The 16,013-nt window shown below is 35.7% G+C and overlaps 1 protein-coding gene across 2 annotated transcripts in view; it reads left to right on the top strand.

Annotated features, from left to right (window-relative positions):
* The window catches only part of TEX11 (testis expressed 11), a 255,862-nt gene that overhangs the window by 166,980 nt on the left and 72,869 nt on the right, over nt 1–16,013 (top strand). For both annotated transcript variants that reach the window (XM_075999567.1, XM_075999568.1), the window contains one exon: nt 6,811–6,913. In XM_075999567.1, the coding sequence (XP_075855682.1) occupies nt 6,811–6,913 (103 nt within the window). The remainder of the gene's footprint in view (nt 1–6,810; nt 6,914–16,013) is intronic.

Raw genomic sequence — 16,013 nt, 5'->3', positions numbered from 1 at the left:
CCCTTTCATTATAGGGTTGAAAATGAGCTTGTGGTCAGCAGACATAAACTAGTGATGTTCACTAGATGGCACTGTGGCTTTTGTTTGTACTATATCAGCTTGCCACTGATTTTAAAGTTATTTTGTAATTCTTAAGTAGATATACCTTTCCCACAAATACATCTGTATGGATGTAAAAGAAAGCACTAAAGAAAACATAAGATGAAGGTCAACTGTGGCTCATTTCATGCAGCTAGACTGTAAAAATAGCCTAATTGAGGTTTTAAGTCAAGTAAACAAATATTTATTGAATGCCCAATCTGTGGCTGGTACCATAGAATAAATAGAAGACATGATCTGCTGTACAGATAAGCTTAAAAATATTAATGCAGAAACAAGACTTACATGTATAAAATAATTAGAAAGTAATGAAAGATAATGTGCAAATCAAATGTCAAATAGTGTGGTATATATATAGCATATGAACTTAGAATAGGAATGGGTAAATGTGAGATTTTTCTGAATATTGACTGAATGTACATATGGCCTAAAGCTGAAAAAAGTAACTGATATGGTAGAAGACAGAGTCAGATATGAAGGGACTGTAGTAGGCTGAAAGGATAAGCCTCTTCTAGCAAGATGAAGATAAGCAGGAAGGAACAAAACATCATACCTATGCTTGGGTCCCCAACAACAACAGTACAAGAACAGAATAGATAAAATATGGCTTTAACAGCAGCACACATGAAACACTTGGGGCTTTTAAGTGACTGTAAGCTTAACATAAGTCAGTAATACTAAGACAGTTCACTCAAATTAGGTTGAATCAATAAGAAATTTCATGTACCATGGGAGAAAAGTGGCAATCATCCTTTATTCTGCTCTGGTTAGAACATATCTAAAGTACAGTCAGCCCTCCAAACCTGTGGATTCAACCAACTACAGACTGAACATATTGGGGAAAAAAAACAATAAAAAATAGCAATGTAACAATACAAACAAATAAGCAATACAGTATAACAACTATTTACATTGTCTTAGATATTATCAGTAATCTAGAGATGATTTAACATATACAAGAGGGCTACTTGGAAAGCTGAGGCAGGAGGATCGCTTGAGGCCAAGAGTTTGAGGCTACAGTGAGCTATGGTTTTGCCACTACACTCTAGCTTAGGTGACAGTGAGACCTCCTTCTCTATAAAAGAAAAAAAAATGGATACAAGAGGATATGCATAAATTATATGCAAATACCATGGCATGTTATATAAGGAACTTGAGCGTATGCAGATTTTGGTATCTGCGAAGGTCCTGGAACCAATCCCCCTGGATAGTGAGGGATGACAGTACAGACAATACCTGAATTGTAATGGTTTGACTTGGCATTTTTCAACCTTATGATGGTATGAAAGCAATACACATTCAGTATGCTCCTTGATTTACCACGAGGTTAAGTCTGGATAAACTCATCATAAGTTAAAAATATCGTAAGTTGAAAATAGACTTTGGATTTATGGTGTTTTCAATTTAGCATGGGTTTGTTGTGACATAGTCCCATTGTAAATCAGGAACATCTTTACTGTGTTGGATTGAGGGACAACAATTTTGAAGGAGGTTATTGACAACCCTGATGTGCCAAGAGGAAGGCACTCAGGATGGTGAGAGCATTAAAAAGCCTCTTATTTGGAGAATAGTTGAAGGAAGTATGGATGTTAAATTTAGGAAATGGAAGATTTAGGAGGAACATGATAGCTTTCTTATAATATTTGAATAGCTCTCAGGAAGTAAAAGAATGAAATTTATTCCATGCTTGTTTCCATTGGTGAGATCTACAAGGAATAAAATTTGGGGTCATCATAAGGAAATTCTTTCTAATGATTAGACCTGTCCAAAAACTGAAATGGATTTTCTTAAGATATATTGAATTTTCTCTTCTTGAATATATTTAAGTAAAAGACTGAATGACTACCTGGTATAAATGTTATAGAAGAGATTCAAGTATCAGAAGACTTCTTTGACTAAGAGAACTTTGAGTTCTCGCCCAGCCATATTGTTCTAAAATATCAGTATAATCTGAAAATATCTATTATAATCCAAGAAGATTCTATGGAGAACTAGGATCATAGATCATTGAATTTTAGAACTAAAGGGACCCTTACAAATCATTATTAATTTTTTAAAAAAATAACTATTGAAATATAATTTACATATGAAAATGTACTCATTTTAAGTATACAGTTAGATGATTGTGACAAATATATACACCAATGTACCCACTACCATAGTGTACATATAGACTTCCATTATCCCAAAAGGTTCGCTCGTGCTCCTTCCCAGTCAATCCCCATCTCCACTTTCAGCTTCAGGCAATGACTGATAAGCTTTCTGTCACTAGAGGTTAGATTTATCTGTCCCAGAATTTCATATAAGTGGAATCATACAGCACATACCTTTTTAAAAAGTCTGGCTTCTTTCACTCAACATAATGTTTTCGAGAATCACTCATGTTGTTGCATATATCAATAGTTTGTCCCTTTTTATTGCTAAGTAGCATTCCATTGTGTGTGTGGATATACCACAATTTGTTTGTTCATTCATCTGTTAATGGATATTTTGCTTGTTTCCAGTTAGAGGCTATTATAAATAAAGCTACTGTGAACATTCAAGTACAAATCTTTGTGTGGTTATTTGTTTTGATTTGTCTTGGGGAAATGTCTAAAAGTGGAATTGCTGGGTCATATGGTAAGTGTATTGTTAAGTTTATAAGAAACTGTCAAGCTATTTTCCAAAGCAGTAGTACCATTTTATATTCCTACCAGCAATAGATGAGAATGTCAGTTCATCCACATCCTTGTCAACATATGGTATTTTCAGTCTTTTTCATTTTAATCATTCTAGTAGGTGTGTTGTAGGTTTTAATTTAATGAAGTAAAATTTATTTCTCTTCTATGGTTATGTTTATTGTGTATTATTTAAGAAATCTTTGCCTACACCAAGATGGCAAAAGAATTTCTTCTATGCATCCTTCTAGAAATTTTATAGTTTTAACTTTTATGTTTAGGTCTATGATCCATCTTGCACTAGTGTGTGTGTGTGTGTGTGTGTGTATGAGATAGAGATCAAGTTTCATTTTTTCTCATATAGATACCATATTGTTCTAAAACCAGTAATGAAGACTATACTTTCTCCATTGAATTACCTTGGCACTTTTGTCAAAAATCAATAGATCATAAATGTGTGGATCTGTTTCTGGACTGTATACTATTCCACTGATTCTATGTATCTAATCTTTTTTTTTAAGACAGAGTCTCACTCTGTTGCCTGGGCTAGAGTGCCATGGCGTCAGCCTAGCTCACAGCAACCTCAAACTCCTGGGCTCAGGCAATCCTTCTGCCTCAGCCTCCTGAGTAGCTGGGACTATAGGCATGTACCACCATGTCTGGCTAATTTTTTTCTATATATTTTTAGTTGGCCAATTAATTTATTTTTTTTATTTTTGGTAGAGATGGGGTCTCGCTCTTGCTCAGGCTGGTTTCAAACTCCTGAGCTCAAACAATCCGCCCACCTCGGCCTCCCAGAAGGTTCAGTCTTTATATGGTATATCCTATGGGCTTTGATGAATATATATTAAAAACATGTGTACATCATTATATTAATAATATCATATAGATTAGCTTTAATCCTCTGGTTCACCCATTCTTCCCTTCCTCCCTCCCACAGAGCTAGTGGCAATCACTGATCTTTTTACTATTTCCACAGTTTTGCCTTTTTCAGAATGTCATATAATTGGAATCATGCAGTACTTAGCCTTTTCAGATTGTTTTTTTTTTTCACTTAGTAATATATGCTTAAGGTTCCTTCATGTCTTTTCATGGCTTTATAGTATATTTCTTTTTAGTGCTGAGTAATATTCCATTATCTGAATATAGAAATCCATTAACTTTTTGAGGGAAATTTTGGTTGCTGCCAAGTTTTGGCAATTATGAGTAAAGCTACTATAAACATCTGTGCGCAGGTGTTGTGTTGTATGGCAGGAGTATGTTTAGTTTTGTAAGAAACTGCCAAACTGTCTTCCAAAGTGGTCATATCATTTTTCATTCCCATCAGCAGTGAATGGGAGTTCCTATTGGTCTGCATCTTTGTCAGCATTAGATGTCAGTGTTTTGGATTTTAGCCACTCTAATAGATGTGTACTGGTACCTCATTGTTGTTTTAATTTGCAAAACCCTAATGGTATATGCTGTTAAGCATCCTTTTATATGTTTGTTTGCCATCTGTATGTCTTCTTTGGTGGAGTGTCTCTTCAGGTCTTCTGCTCATTTTATAATCGGATTGCTTGTTTTCTTATGGTTGAGTTTTAAGAATTCTTTGCATATCTTGGATACCAGTCCTTTATCAGATATGTTGCAAATATTTTTCCCAATGTGTGGCTTAGTCTTTTAATCTCTTAATAATGTCTTTCACAGAGCAGAAGTTTTTAATTTTAATGAAGTTCAGCTTAATTTTTCCTTTCATGAGTCATGCTTTTAATGTTGTGTCTAAAAAGTCATTGCCAAACCCAAGGTCACTTAGATTTTCTCCAGTGTTAACTTCTAAGAGTTTTATAGCTTGAGGTTTCACATTTAAGTTATAATCCATTTTCATTTAATTTTTGTGAAAGGTTTATGGTTTGTGTCTAGATCCATTTTTTTTTTTGCATGTGGATGTCCAGTTGTTCCAGCACCATTTGTTGAAAAGACTATTCTCAATTTTTTTTTTTTACATTTCACTTTCCCCTTCTACTAGTGTGAGAATTATTTACTACTTCTAATCTTTAAGTGGCTAGCTTAGAGAGTATAGAATCCTTTCTTAAATGCCTTCTATGTTTGTAATCTGTCTCTGTTGCACTTTGGCTAATTTATTCTGTTTTATATTTCAGTTCACTAATTTTCTTTTCACCTGTTTCTGATCTGCTACTAAACCTGTCCATTATGTTTTCATTTGAGTTATTGTATTTTTCATTTCAAGCAGTTACTTTTTTTCAAATCTTCAAGATCACATTTTGTAGTCTCTGTTTCCTAGGAACTTTATTGATATTCAAAGTATTTAACAACTGGTATAACATAGGCAATAATGACTCAGAATAAATACTCTCTAGAAATAATCACTATAACTGTATCAGTATCTACCATTATGTATCAACCCATGTACATTTATTTTTGAGCATATCTTTTGTTTCTTTAAATTTTGAAAGCATAAGTGTTTTATAACCAGTTTTTTTTTTTTTTTTTTTTTTTTTTGAGACAGAGTCTCACTTTGTTGCCCAGGCTAGAGTGAGTGCTGTGGTGTCAGCCTAGCTCACAGCAACCTCAAACTCCTGGTCTCAAGCAATCCTGCTGCCTCAGCCTCCCGAGTAGCTGGGACTACAGGCATGTGCCACCATGCCCGGCTAATTTTTTCTATATATCTTAGTTGACCAATTCATTTCTTTCTATTTATAGTAGAGACAGGTCTCACTCTTGCTCAGGCTGGTTTCGAACTTCTGACCTTGAGTAACGCACCCGCCTTTGCCTCCCAGAGTGCTAGGATTACAGGCGTGAGCCACCGCGCGCGGCCTATAACCAGTTTTTGATAAATCTAGTATCTGCATCTTTGGGATCTGCTTCTGTTATCTATTGTTTCTGCTGATTCTCATTTGTGGTACATTTTTTCCAAGTGTGTGTGGTTATTTTTTAATGTGTAGAACTCATGATTCTTGGAAAATTATTTGTGGAATTATTTTGAAGTCTAAGATGAATGTGCTTTCCCCCAGAGAGCATTTACATTTGCTTCTGCAGATGTTTGGGAGCCATCTAAACTAAATTCTCAGGCAGCCATGATGACTTGTGTCTGTAATTCCAGCACTTTGGGAGGCCGAGGCAGGAGTATCATTTGAGGCCAGGAGTTTGAGATCAGCCTGGGTGACACAGTGAGGCCCTGTCTCCACAAAAAATGTAAAAATAGCTGGGCATGATGGTGCCTGCCTGTAGTCCTAGCTACTTGAAAGGCTGAGGCAGGAGGATTGCTTGAGCCCAGGAGTTGGAGGTTGCAGGGAACTATGATCCCGCCACTGCAGCCTGGTGACAGAACAAGGCCCTGTTTCTAAAAATGAATAAATAAAGTAAATTCTCAGCTTCAGATCTTTTGGCCTCCTGTATAATGTAATTTGGGGCTATAAGTACATGAATCTCCTTGTGTTACACCTCAGGGGTTATTTCCCTCCACCTCATTGTGAAACCTTTAATTAGCACCAAGGTAACCTTATTTACAGTCCCCTAAGGATATATTAACATATGGGTGGGAGCAGGTTTACTTCTGGTTTGCCCTTATTATAAAAGTGTGATCCCTTGGGAGTTGATGTCTGTTTCCCTGACCTAGTGAGGCCTATCAAAAGTAAAGCTAACATTTGAATTGATTTATAAATGCTTACCAGATAATAGTGACTTTACTTCTTTGCTTAACTTCTCTAGAGCCTTACTTTTCCTTACATTTTGGCTTGACAATTCTTTACTATCCTGTCAGTCCTGTCAGTTTCTCCTTTATTCTTTCTTGAAAAAAAATTTTAATATATTGTCCAACATTTTTAGTTGTTTTCAGCAGGAGGGTTGGTCTGACATATCTAACTCATCCATTTCCTGAAGCAGAAGTATTTCTTTAGCATTCTAGGAAAGCAGTTCTGTAAAGAATTTTCTTAGATTTATATCTTTTCATTGTCAGTATCCCTCAGCCATTTTGACTATCTTAATTATATTATTAAAATATGATAAGGACTTCTTTATAGATTTTATTTAAAAGACCCAATATTCTTCTTTTCAGGCCAAAGAGGCAGTGACAGAAGCTGAACGTCATGATCCTACAAACATTTTCACTCAATTTTATATATTCAGGATTGCAATCTTAGAGGAAAATTCTGACAGAGGTATAAACATTATTTCTGCGTTTTATTTTACACTTAACATAAGAAATAAACAATCCTCTTTGACCACAATAGAAAAAAAAGCATTGTTTTTAAGACAATAGAATTGAATGTATATTCTGTTTTTCCTACATAAAGATGGTAAAACAATGCAAAAACAAAATGCGGGAGGTTACATAAAAATAAAAGAACAGTAGTTACCTATGGAGAGAATAGGAGCTGGGCAAAGGTGGGACAATAATTGGAGATAAGTCTTGTCACTGTGTACTTTTTAAAATTTTCTGTCATTTGAACAAACCTATTCAAAAATTAAGTTTAAAAAACTGGGGGTGAAATTATAATGAAAATCCATATTAGTTAAGAATTATCTTCAGAAAATGAAGGCCTCCAGGGTACCTTTTGACTTTTCACTTATTTGGGAGGTGATTGGTGAGAGATTTGGCCTTGAAAAGGAGTTCTCTCCACATAGTGAACAGTGTTTGAATTGCATACATGACCCTTATGGCATTAGTGCTGTGCCCTTTCCATTAATTTTCGTTTCCTAGGTGGTGGGTCTGCACATGCACACGTGTTTTGAATTGGTTACAGATATGCCTTCACTCAGATATTAATCCCTTCAGCCTTCAGGGTAGCTGAGCAAATCCTGAAGCAGTCTGAGCTCCAGACTGGTTGCTGATTGTGTGAAGGAAGTTGAGAAATTGAATTAATGGGTCCAAGCAGAATTTATACTAATCCAATTAAACAACTATTTAGGAATGCCTACTAGGTACAAGGGACTCTGTTATTCACTCCATAAGAAAAAAAAAGATAATTTACTCTGCATTGAAAAGAAATATTCCAGAATAGTAAATTAGTAAATTATAATAAATTATAACTATATTATAATTAAGGAGTAGTAAATTGGAGTCAGGTCTGTATCAAGGTTAATATTACTGTCATATCTATCATCAATGTTTCTGGGCTTTGTTTTACCTTATATACTATGTTTAAGGATAAAAGAACTTGAAACTTTTGCCACCGAAAATGACAAAACAATAGATTGTCTATTAAACCTTTTCTTTTAACATTATATTAAGATAAAATAATTTTACTTTTTAAATACAATATCAGATCAATCTTTTGATTTCTTCTCCAGTCATCTGTGAACATTTTTAAAAGTCATGTTTATTGAAGATATTTTTTCTCTTTTTAGTAGAGACAGGGTCTCACTCTTGCTCAGGTTGGTCTCAAACTCCTGATCTCAAGCGATCCTCCTATCTTGGCCTCCCAGAGTGCTAGGGTTACAGGCATGAGCCACAGCGCCCAGCCTCCTCCTATGTTTCTAGTAATTCTAGTAATGGTAATTTCTTCAAGTAATTTTATATTTTTGGATCTTATGTTTAAATTTTTATTCCGTTTTGAGTTATTTTTGTATATATTGTACAATAACAGTCTAATTTCATTTTTCTGCATGTGAATATCCAGTTTTTTTTTTAATTTCAGAATATTACAGGGGTACAAATGTTTAGGTTTTATATATAGTGCCTTTTCCCTGCCTGAGTCAGAGCTACAAGTATGTTCATCCCTCAGATGGTGTGCATGGCACCCATTAGGTGTGAATACACCCATCCCCTCCTCCCCTCCACCTGCCCAACACCTGGTAAATGTTACTACTATATGTGCACATAAGTGTTGATCAATTAATACCAAGTTGATGGTGAGTACATGTGGTGCTTGTTTTTCCATTCTTGTGATACTTCACTTAGTAGAATGGGCTCTAGCTCTATCCAGGATAATACAAGAGGGGCTAGCTCACCATTGTTTTACCAAAACTATTTGTTAAAGAAACTGTCAGTTCACCAATTGTGTGTTCTTGAAAATCAATCGACTGTAAATATGTGGATTTATTTCTGAGTTCTCGCTTCTCTTCCATTGTTCTACATGTCTATCTGAGTTCTCGCTTCTCTTCCATTGTTCTATGTGTCTATTTTTATTCCAATACTATACTATTTTGGTTAATATAGCTTTGTAGTTTATTTTCAAGTCAGGTATTAATAGTACGGTGCCTCAGGCTTTGTTCTTTTTGCTCAAGATTGCTTTAGTATATCAGGGTCTTTTTGGTTCCATACAAATTTTAGGTTTTTTTTTCTATTTCTGTGAAAAATATCATTGGAATTTTGATATGGATTGCATTGAGTCTGTAGATTGCCTTGGGTATGGACATTTAACAATATTAATTCTTCTAATCTATGAACATGAGATAGCTTTCCATTTGTTCATGTTTTCTTCAGTATCTTTCATAAATGTTTTATGGTTTTCAGTGTACAGGTCTTTCACCTCCTTGGTTATATTTATTTCTAAGTATTTTTGATGAATTGTAAATGAAATTGCTTTCATAATGTCTTTTTTAGATCGTTTGTTATTAGTGTATAGAAATGCTATTGATTTTTGTATGTTGATTTTGTATCTTGCTAATTAACTGAATTTGTGTATTAGCTGTGACTTTTTTTGTTATGTCTTTAGGGTTTTCTATTTATAAGATCATGTCATCTACAAAGGGGACAGTTTAACTTCTGCCTTTCCAATTTAGTTGTCTTTTATTTCTTTTTCATGCCTAATTGCTCTAGCTAGGACTTCTAGTACTATGTTAAATAGAATTGGTGACAGTAGGCATCCTTGATCTTGAAGGAAAAACTTTCAACCTTTCATGATCTTAAAGGAAAAACTTTCAACCTTTCATCATTGAGTATGATGTTAGCTGTGGGTTTGTCATATGTGGCCTCAATATGTATTGAGGTACATTATTTCTATACCTAATTTATTGAAAATTTTTTTATTATGAAAGAGTTGAATTTTTTCAAATGCTTTTTCTGCATCTATTGAGATGATCATATGGTTTTTGTCCTTTGTTCTGTTTTTGTGGTGTATCACATTTATAGATTTGCATGTCTTGAACCACCTTTGCATCCGCAAGATAAATCCCACTTGATCATTGTTAATGATCTATTTAATATGCTGTTGAATTCAGTTTGCTAGTATTTTATTGAGAACTTTTGCATCCATATTCATCAAGGTTATTGGCCTGTAATTTTCTTTTCTTGTTCTGTCCTTGTCTGACTCTGATATCAGGTTAATGCTGGCCTTCTAAAATGAGTTTCCAAGTATTTCTTCTTGTTTGTTTTTTTTGGAAGAGTTTGAAAAGGATTGGTATTAGTTCTTCCTTAAATGTTTGGTAGAATTTATCAGTGAGGCCATCAGGTCCTGGGCTTTTCTTAGATTACTTATTTATTTAATCTTCTTACTCATTATTCATCTGTTCAAATTTTCTATTTCTTTATGATTCAGTCTTAGTAGGTTGTATGTTTCTAGGAATTTATCCATTTATTCTATATTTCCAATTTATTGGCATATAATTGTTCATAGAAGTCTCTTATGATCCTTTGTAATTCTGTGATATCAGTTGAAATATCTTCTCTTTCATTTCTGATTTTATTTGAATATTCTCTCTTTTTTTCTTAGCTAGTCTAACTAAAAGTTTGTCAATTTTGTTTATCTTTTTAAAAAGCCACTGTTAGTTTCTAGTAAGACAGGTCTGGTGGTGATGAACACCCTCAGTTTTTTATTTGTTTGGTGAAGTCTTTATCTCTTCTTCATTTCTGAAGGACAATTTTACCAGGTAAGGTATTCTTGGTTGACGGTTTTTTTGTTTGTTTGTTTCCCTTCAGCATCTTGAATATCTTCCCACTCTATACTAGCCTTTACAGTTTCTGGTGAGAAGAGCAATGATAGCCTCATTGGAACTCCCTTGTATGTGATATGCTTCTTTTTTGTTGCTGCTTTCAGGATTTTTTTTTTTTTTTTTTGAGACAGAGTCTCGCTTTGTTGCCCAGGCTAGAGTGAGTGCCGTGGCATCATCCTAGCTCACAGCAACCTCAAACTCCTGGGCTCAAGCGATCCTTCTGCCTCAGCCTCCTGAGTAGCTGGGACTACAGGCATGCGCCACCATGCCCGGCTAATTTTTTTTATATATATATATATATATATATATATATATATATATATATTAGTTGGCCAATTAATTTATTTCTATTTGTAGTAGAGACAGGGTCTTGCTCTTGCTCAGGCTGGCTTCGAACTCCTGACCTCGAGCAATCCACCTGCCTCGGCCTCCCAGAGTGCTAGGATTACAGGCGTGAGCTACCGCGCCTGGCCAGGATATTTTCTTTTACTTTGATTTTTGACAGTTTAATTGTAATATGTTTCAGTATTATCCTGTTTGGATTGAATCTGATTGGAGACTTATGACTTTCCTGTACCTGGATATTTATATCTTTCCTCAGATTTAGAAAGTTTTCTGCTATTATTTCTTTTTAAAAATTTTCTGTTCCTTTGTATCTCTCTTCTCCTTCTTGAACTTCTATAATTCAAATATTTGCTCTTTTGTTGCTGTCCGATAAGCCCTGTAAGCTTTTTTATTCTTTTTCTTTCTTTTTTCATTTTTCTTCTCTGACTATATATTGTCAAATAACCTATCTTCAAGTTCACAGATTCTTTTTTCTGCTTGATCAACTCTGCTATTGCATTTTTATTTCGCTTATTGCATTTTTTGGCTGTAGAATTTCTATTTGATTTTTTAAAATAATTTCAATCTCTATTTTAAATTTCTCATTTTGGTTATTTATTGTTTTCCTGATTTCATTGAATTGTTTCTTTGTAGTTTCTTGAAGTTTGCTGAGCTTCCTTAAAATACTTATTTTAAATTCTTTGTCAGGTGATTCACAAATCTCCATTTCTTCAAGGTTGGTTTCTGGTACTTTATTTTATTTCCATGGTGGTGTCATATTTCCATGAATATTCTTGATCCTTGTGGTCACATGTTGATGTCTGCACATTTAAAGATGTAGGGACTTATTTCAGTCTTTGCAGATTAGCTTTGTCTGGCAAGACCCTTTATTAGTCAGCCTATCCAGAGATTCTGGGCAGGCTGTTTGGCATATTCCACACATAGACTTGCTACTGGAGTCCTTGAGCAGCCTGGCCTGGTGCCTGGGTCTGCAGGATTGGGTCTGGAGCCTGGATCCACTGGGGCTAAAGTTTAGGACCACATTGGGTGACCTCACACTCGGGTGGGCCTTGAGCCTCAGTCTGCAAGAGCCAGCCAAGTGCTGGGATGGGCCTTGTGCCTGAGTCCACAGGGGTTAGCCTTGTTCTGGGGTGGCCTTAACCCTGATTCTCTAAGGTTAGGCCTCAGTTCTGGGTCAATGGGTGCTGACCTGGAGCCTGGGTCTGTAAGAGTGGGTTTAAGGCCTCAGTCCATAGGGTCTGGCCTGGCACCTGGGTCTACTGGAGTGGGCCTAGACCCTGGGGCTGCTGGAGCAGGCCTGGATCCTCGGTCCACTAGAGCCTGGAGCCAGTCTGATACTGGGATAGACATGGAGCCTGTCTGGACCTGTCTGGAGCCCGAGATTGTGGGTATTGTATTGCTACTTGGGGCCACATTGGCTGGCATCGAGCCTAGATTTGTGGGGATCCTCTTGGAGCCTAGGTCTTTGGGTGCCAACTGGAGGATTGAGTGTACAGGTGTGGGCCTGGAGGCTAGATCTGTGAGGTCTGACCTGGGTCCTGCTGCTGTGGAGGCTATCCTGGAACTTGACTGCAGAGGGATAGTCTTAGAGACTTGGTCCCTGGTGGTGGGCCCAGGACTGGGGTCTATTGGAACAGGCCTGGAATCTGGGTCTGTTGGAACAGGCCTGGACCCTGCCTATTCAGGAGTATGAGTTCACCGGAGCTAACCTGGAGGGTGGAGCTGCAAAGATTAGTCAGAGACTTGGCTTGGAGCCTGTGTCCATGGGTGCCATCCTGGTACTTGAATCCAGGGGTGCAGTCCTAGTACTGGGCTCTGTGAGCTGACCTGGCTCTGAGGTGGTTTGAAACCTGGAGTGGGTCTGAATCCTGAAGCTGCAGGGACTATCCTGATACTGGGTAGGCCTGGAGCCTTTATGCCCAGGGGCCAGCCTGATCACTAGGACTGTGGGGCTGATCTAGTACTGGGGCAGACCTGAAGCTTGGGAGTGTGGGGGCCAAAGTCATGCTGGAGGTGATTTGATGCCCAGGGCCACTGGGGCCAACCTGGTCCTAGAGACAGAGCCTTAGACTGGGTCTTTAGGGAAGGCCTAAAGCCTGGGTCTTTTAGGACTGGCTCTGGGGTAGGCCCAAAGCCTAGGACCAATGGGCCTAGTTCTGCACTGGAGTCAGTCTGGAGCCTAGGACCACTTGGGTTGGCCTTGGGGTGCGGCAGTCCCAGAGTCTGAGTCCTTGGGCCAGGTCTAAAGCCTGGGTCTGTGGGATATAACATAGAATCTGGAGCCATGGGGGCCTACCCAGTGCTGGTTTTTATTGAGGCTAACTCAGTGTTGAGTTCTGAAACAAAGTCTGGTGCTCACTTTCCTCTCCTTCCCATAAGTGGAGGTTATTTCTCTTTGTATTGTGTGGCCTAGGTTGTGGGAGAGGGGTAATAAAACTGTTCTGCCTATACTCTTCCATGCATATTTTCTTATTTCTGTGCTACAGCCAGGTGCTGGAATCTCTCGCCTAGTTTCCTTAGCTCTTGTGAAGGTATTTTCACATGTAGATAGTTGTTCAAATTAATGTTTTTGCAGGGGATGAGTGCTGGAAAGTCCTATTCCACCATCTTGATGATGTTTGGTGGACACAAGTTCTTTATCAGGTATATGTTTTGCAAATTTTTCTTTTTATTTTCTTAACACCATATTTCATGAGCAGAAGTTTCATTTTGAGTTAAGTTTTGCATTTGATTTAAGGTATGGATTGAAGTTAATTTTTTTTGCACATGACTATCCAATTGTTCCATCATCATTTGACAAACTACTCTTTATCAATTGAATTTCCTTTGCACTTTCATCAAAAATTAGTTGTCATATTTCTGTGGATCTCTTTCTGGACTCTTTATTCTGTTCCATTCATCTATTCATCTGTCTTCACACCCTTCCCACGCTGTCTTGATTAGTGGAGCTGTATAATAAATTTGAAGTCATGTAGTGTTAGTCCTTCAACTTTGTTCTCTTTCAAATTATTTTGGCTGTTCCAAGTATTTTGTATTAATTTATCCATATGAATTTTAGAATCAGTTTTTAAATTTTTACTCACAAATGAATTCTGATAGGGATTACATTGAATCTATAGATCAGCCTGGAGAGAATTGACATCTTAACATTATTGAGTCTTCCAGACCATGAACAAGTTATATATTTCCATTTATTTAGGTCTTCTTTAATTTCTGTCTGACATTTTCCACTTTTCATTGCACCTGTCTTGTGCATCTTTTGTCAGATTTATCCCTAAGTATATTGTATTTTATGCTATTTTAAATGGCATTTTTAACAACTTCAGTTTCTGATTGCTTGTTGCTAGTATATAAGAATACAAATGATTTTTATATTGATCTTATATTCTACAACTTTGGTAAGCTCACTTATTAGTTCCAGTAGCTTTCTTGTAGATTCCGTCACATTTTCTACATAGATATTCTTGTTGTCTGCAAACAAAGATAATTTCACTTCTTCCTTTTAATTCTGGGTACAACTTATTTTTTTATTGCTTTGTTGCTCTTGTTAGATTCTCCAGTAAAATGTTAAGTAAAATTAGTGAGAGTGGACATCCTTATTTTTTCCTGATAGCCGGGAAATGCATTTCAGTCTTCCACCATTAAGTATGATGTTAGCTTTGGGTTTTTCATACATTCTTCTTACCAGGTTGAGGAAGTTCTTTTCTATTTCTTGTTTCCTGGGGAGGTTTTTTTTTTTTTTTTAAATCAGTAATGGATGTTGAATTTGGTCATGTGGTTTTTCTGCGTCTGTTGAAATGACCAAATTTTTTTTTTAAGAAGTGTGTTAATGTGTTCATTGATTGATTTTTAACTGTTAAACCAATGCTACATTTCTGGGATAAGTCCCACTTGGTCATGATGTAGTCTCTTTTTTATATAACTTGATTTGCTCATAGTTTAGAATATATGTGCCTATGTCTCTCAGTGATATTAGTCTGTAGTTTTATTTTCCTGTAATGTTTTTGGTTTTGCTATCAGAGTAATACTGACTTCATAGAATGAATTGAAGAGTATACTGTCCTTTTCAATTTTCTGGAAGAGTTTATGTTGAATTAGTATTATTTCTTCCTTAAATGTTTTGTAGATTTCACTAGTGAAGCCACCTAGGACTGGAGTTTTCTTCATGAGAATTAATTTAATTATTAATTAATAATTTATAATTAATAATTTAATTTAATTATATATTATAAAAATAATTTAATTATTAATTAAATTTCTTTATAGATATAGGGATATTCAGGTTATCTATTATTTCTTGATTTAGCTTTGGTAGATTGTGTCTTTCAAAAATTTGTATGTTTCATCTCAGTTGTCAAAATTATTGGCCTAAAGTTGCTCATAATGTCCTTATTTTATCTCTTTAACATCTGTAAAACTTATAGTGGTGTCACATTTCTTATTCCTGATATTTGTAATTTGTGTCTTCTTTCTTTTTTTCCTGGCCAATATAGCTAGAAGTTGATTGATTTTATTGACCTTTTCAAGGAAATCAGCTTTTAGTTTTATTAATTTTTAATTAATTATTAATTTTTCTCTATTTGTTTTTTCTTATTTCTATTTCATTTATTTACACTCTAATCTTTATCATATCCATTCTTCTGCTTTATTTGAGTTTCATTTGCTCTTTTTTTCCAATTTCCAAAGGTGAAAGCTGAAGTCATTGATTTAACACCTTTATTCTGGTCTAATATAGTTAATGCTATAAATTACCTTCTAATTACTGCTTTAGTGACAATCTACAAATTTTGATACGTTGTATTTCATTTTAATTCAGTTCAATATACTTTCTAATTTGACTTTTGATTCCTTTATAAACCCATGGATTACTTAGAGTTCATTATTTATTTCCAAATACTTGCAGATTTTCCAGAGAACATTCTTTTATTGATTTTTAATTTCATTTCATTGTAGTCAAAGATCATACTTTATATGACTTGAATCTTTTAAATTTATTGAGACTTGCTCTATGGCCCAGAATATTGTCTTTCTTGGTAAATA

The sequence above is a fragment of the Microcebus murinus genome, chromosome X (assembly GCF_040939455.1).
Source record: "Microcebus murinus isolate Inina chromosome X, M.murinus_Inina_mat1.0, whole genome shotgun sequence".
NCBI lineage: Eukaryota > Metazoa > Chordata > Mammalia > Primates > Cheirogaleidae > Microcebus > Microcebus murinus.
This window is presented reverse-complemented; position numbering and strand designations above follow the sequence as displayed.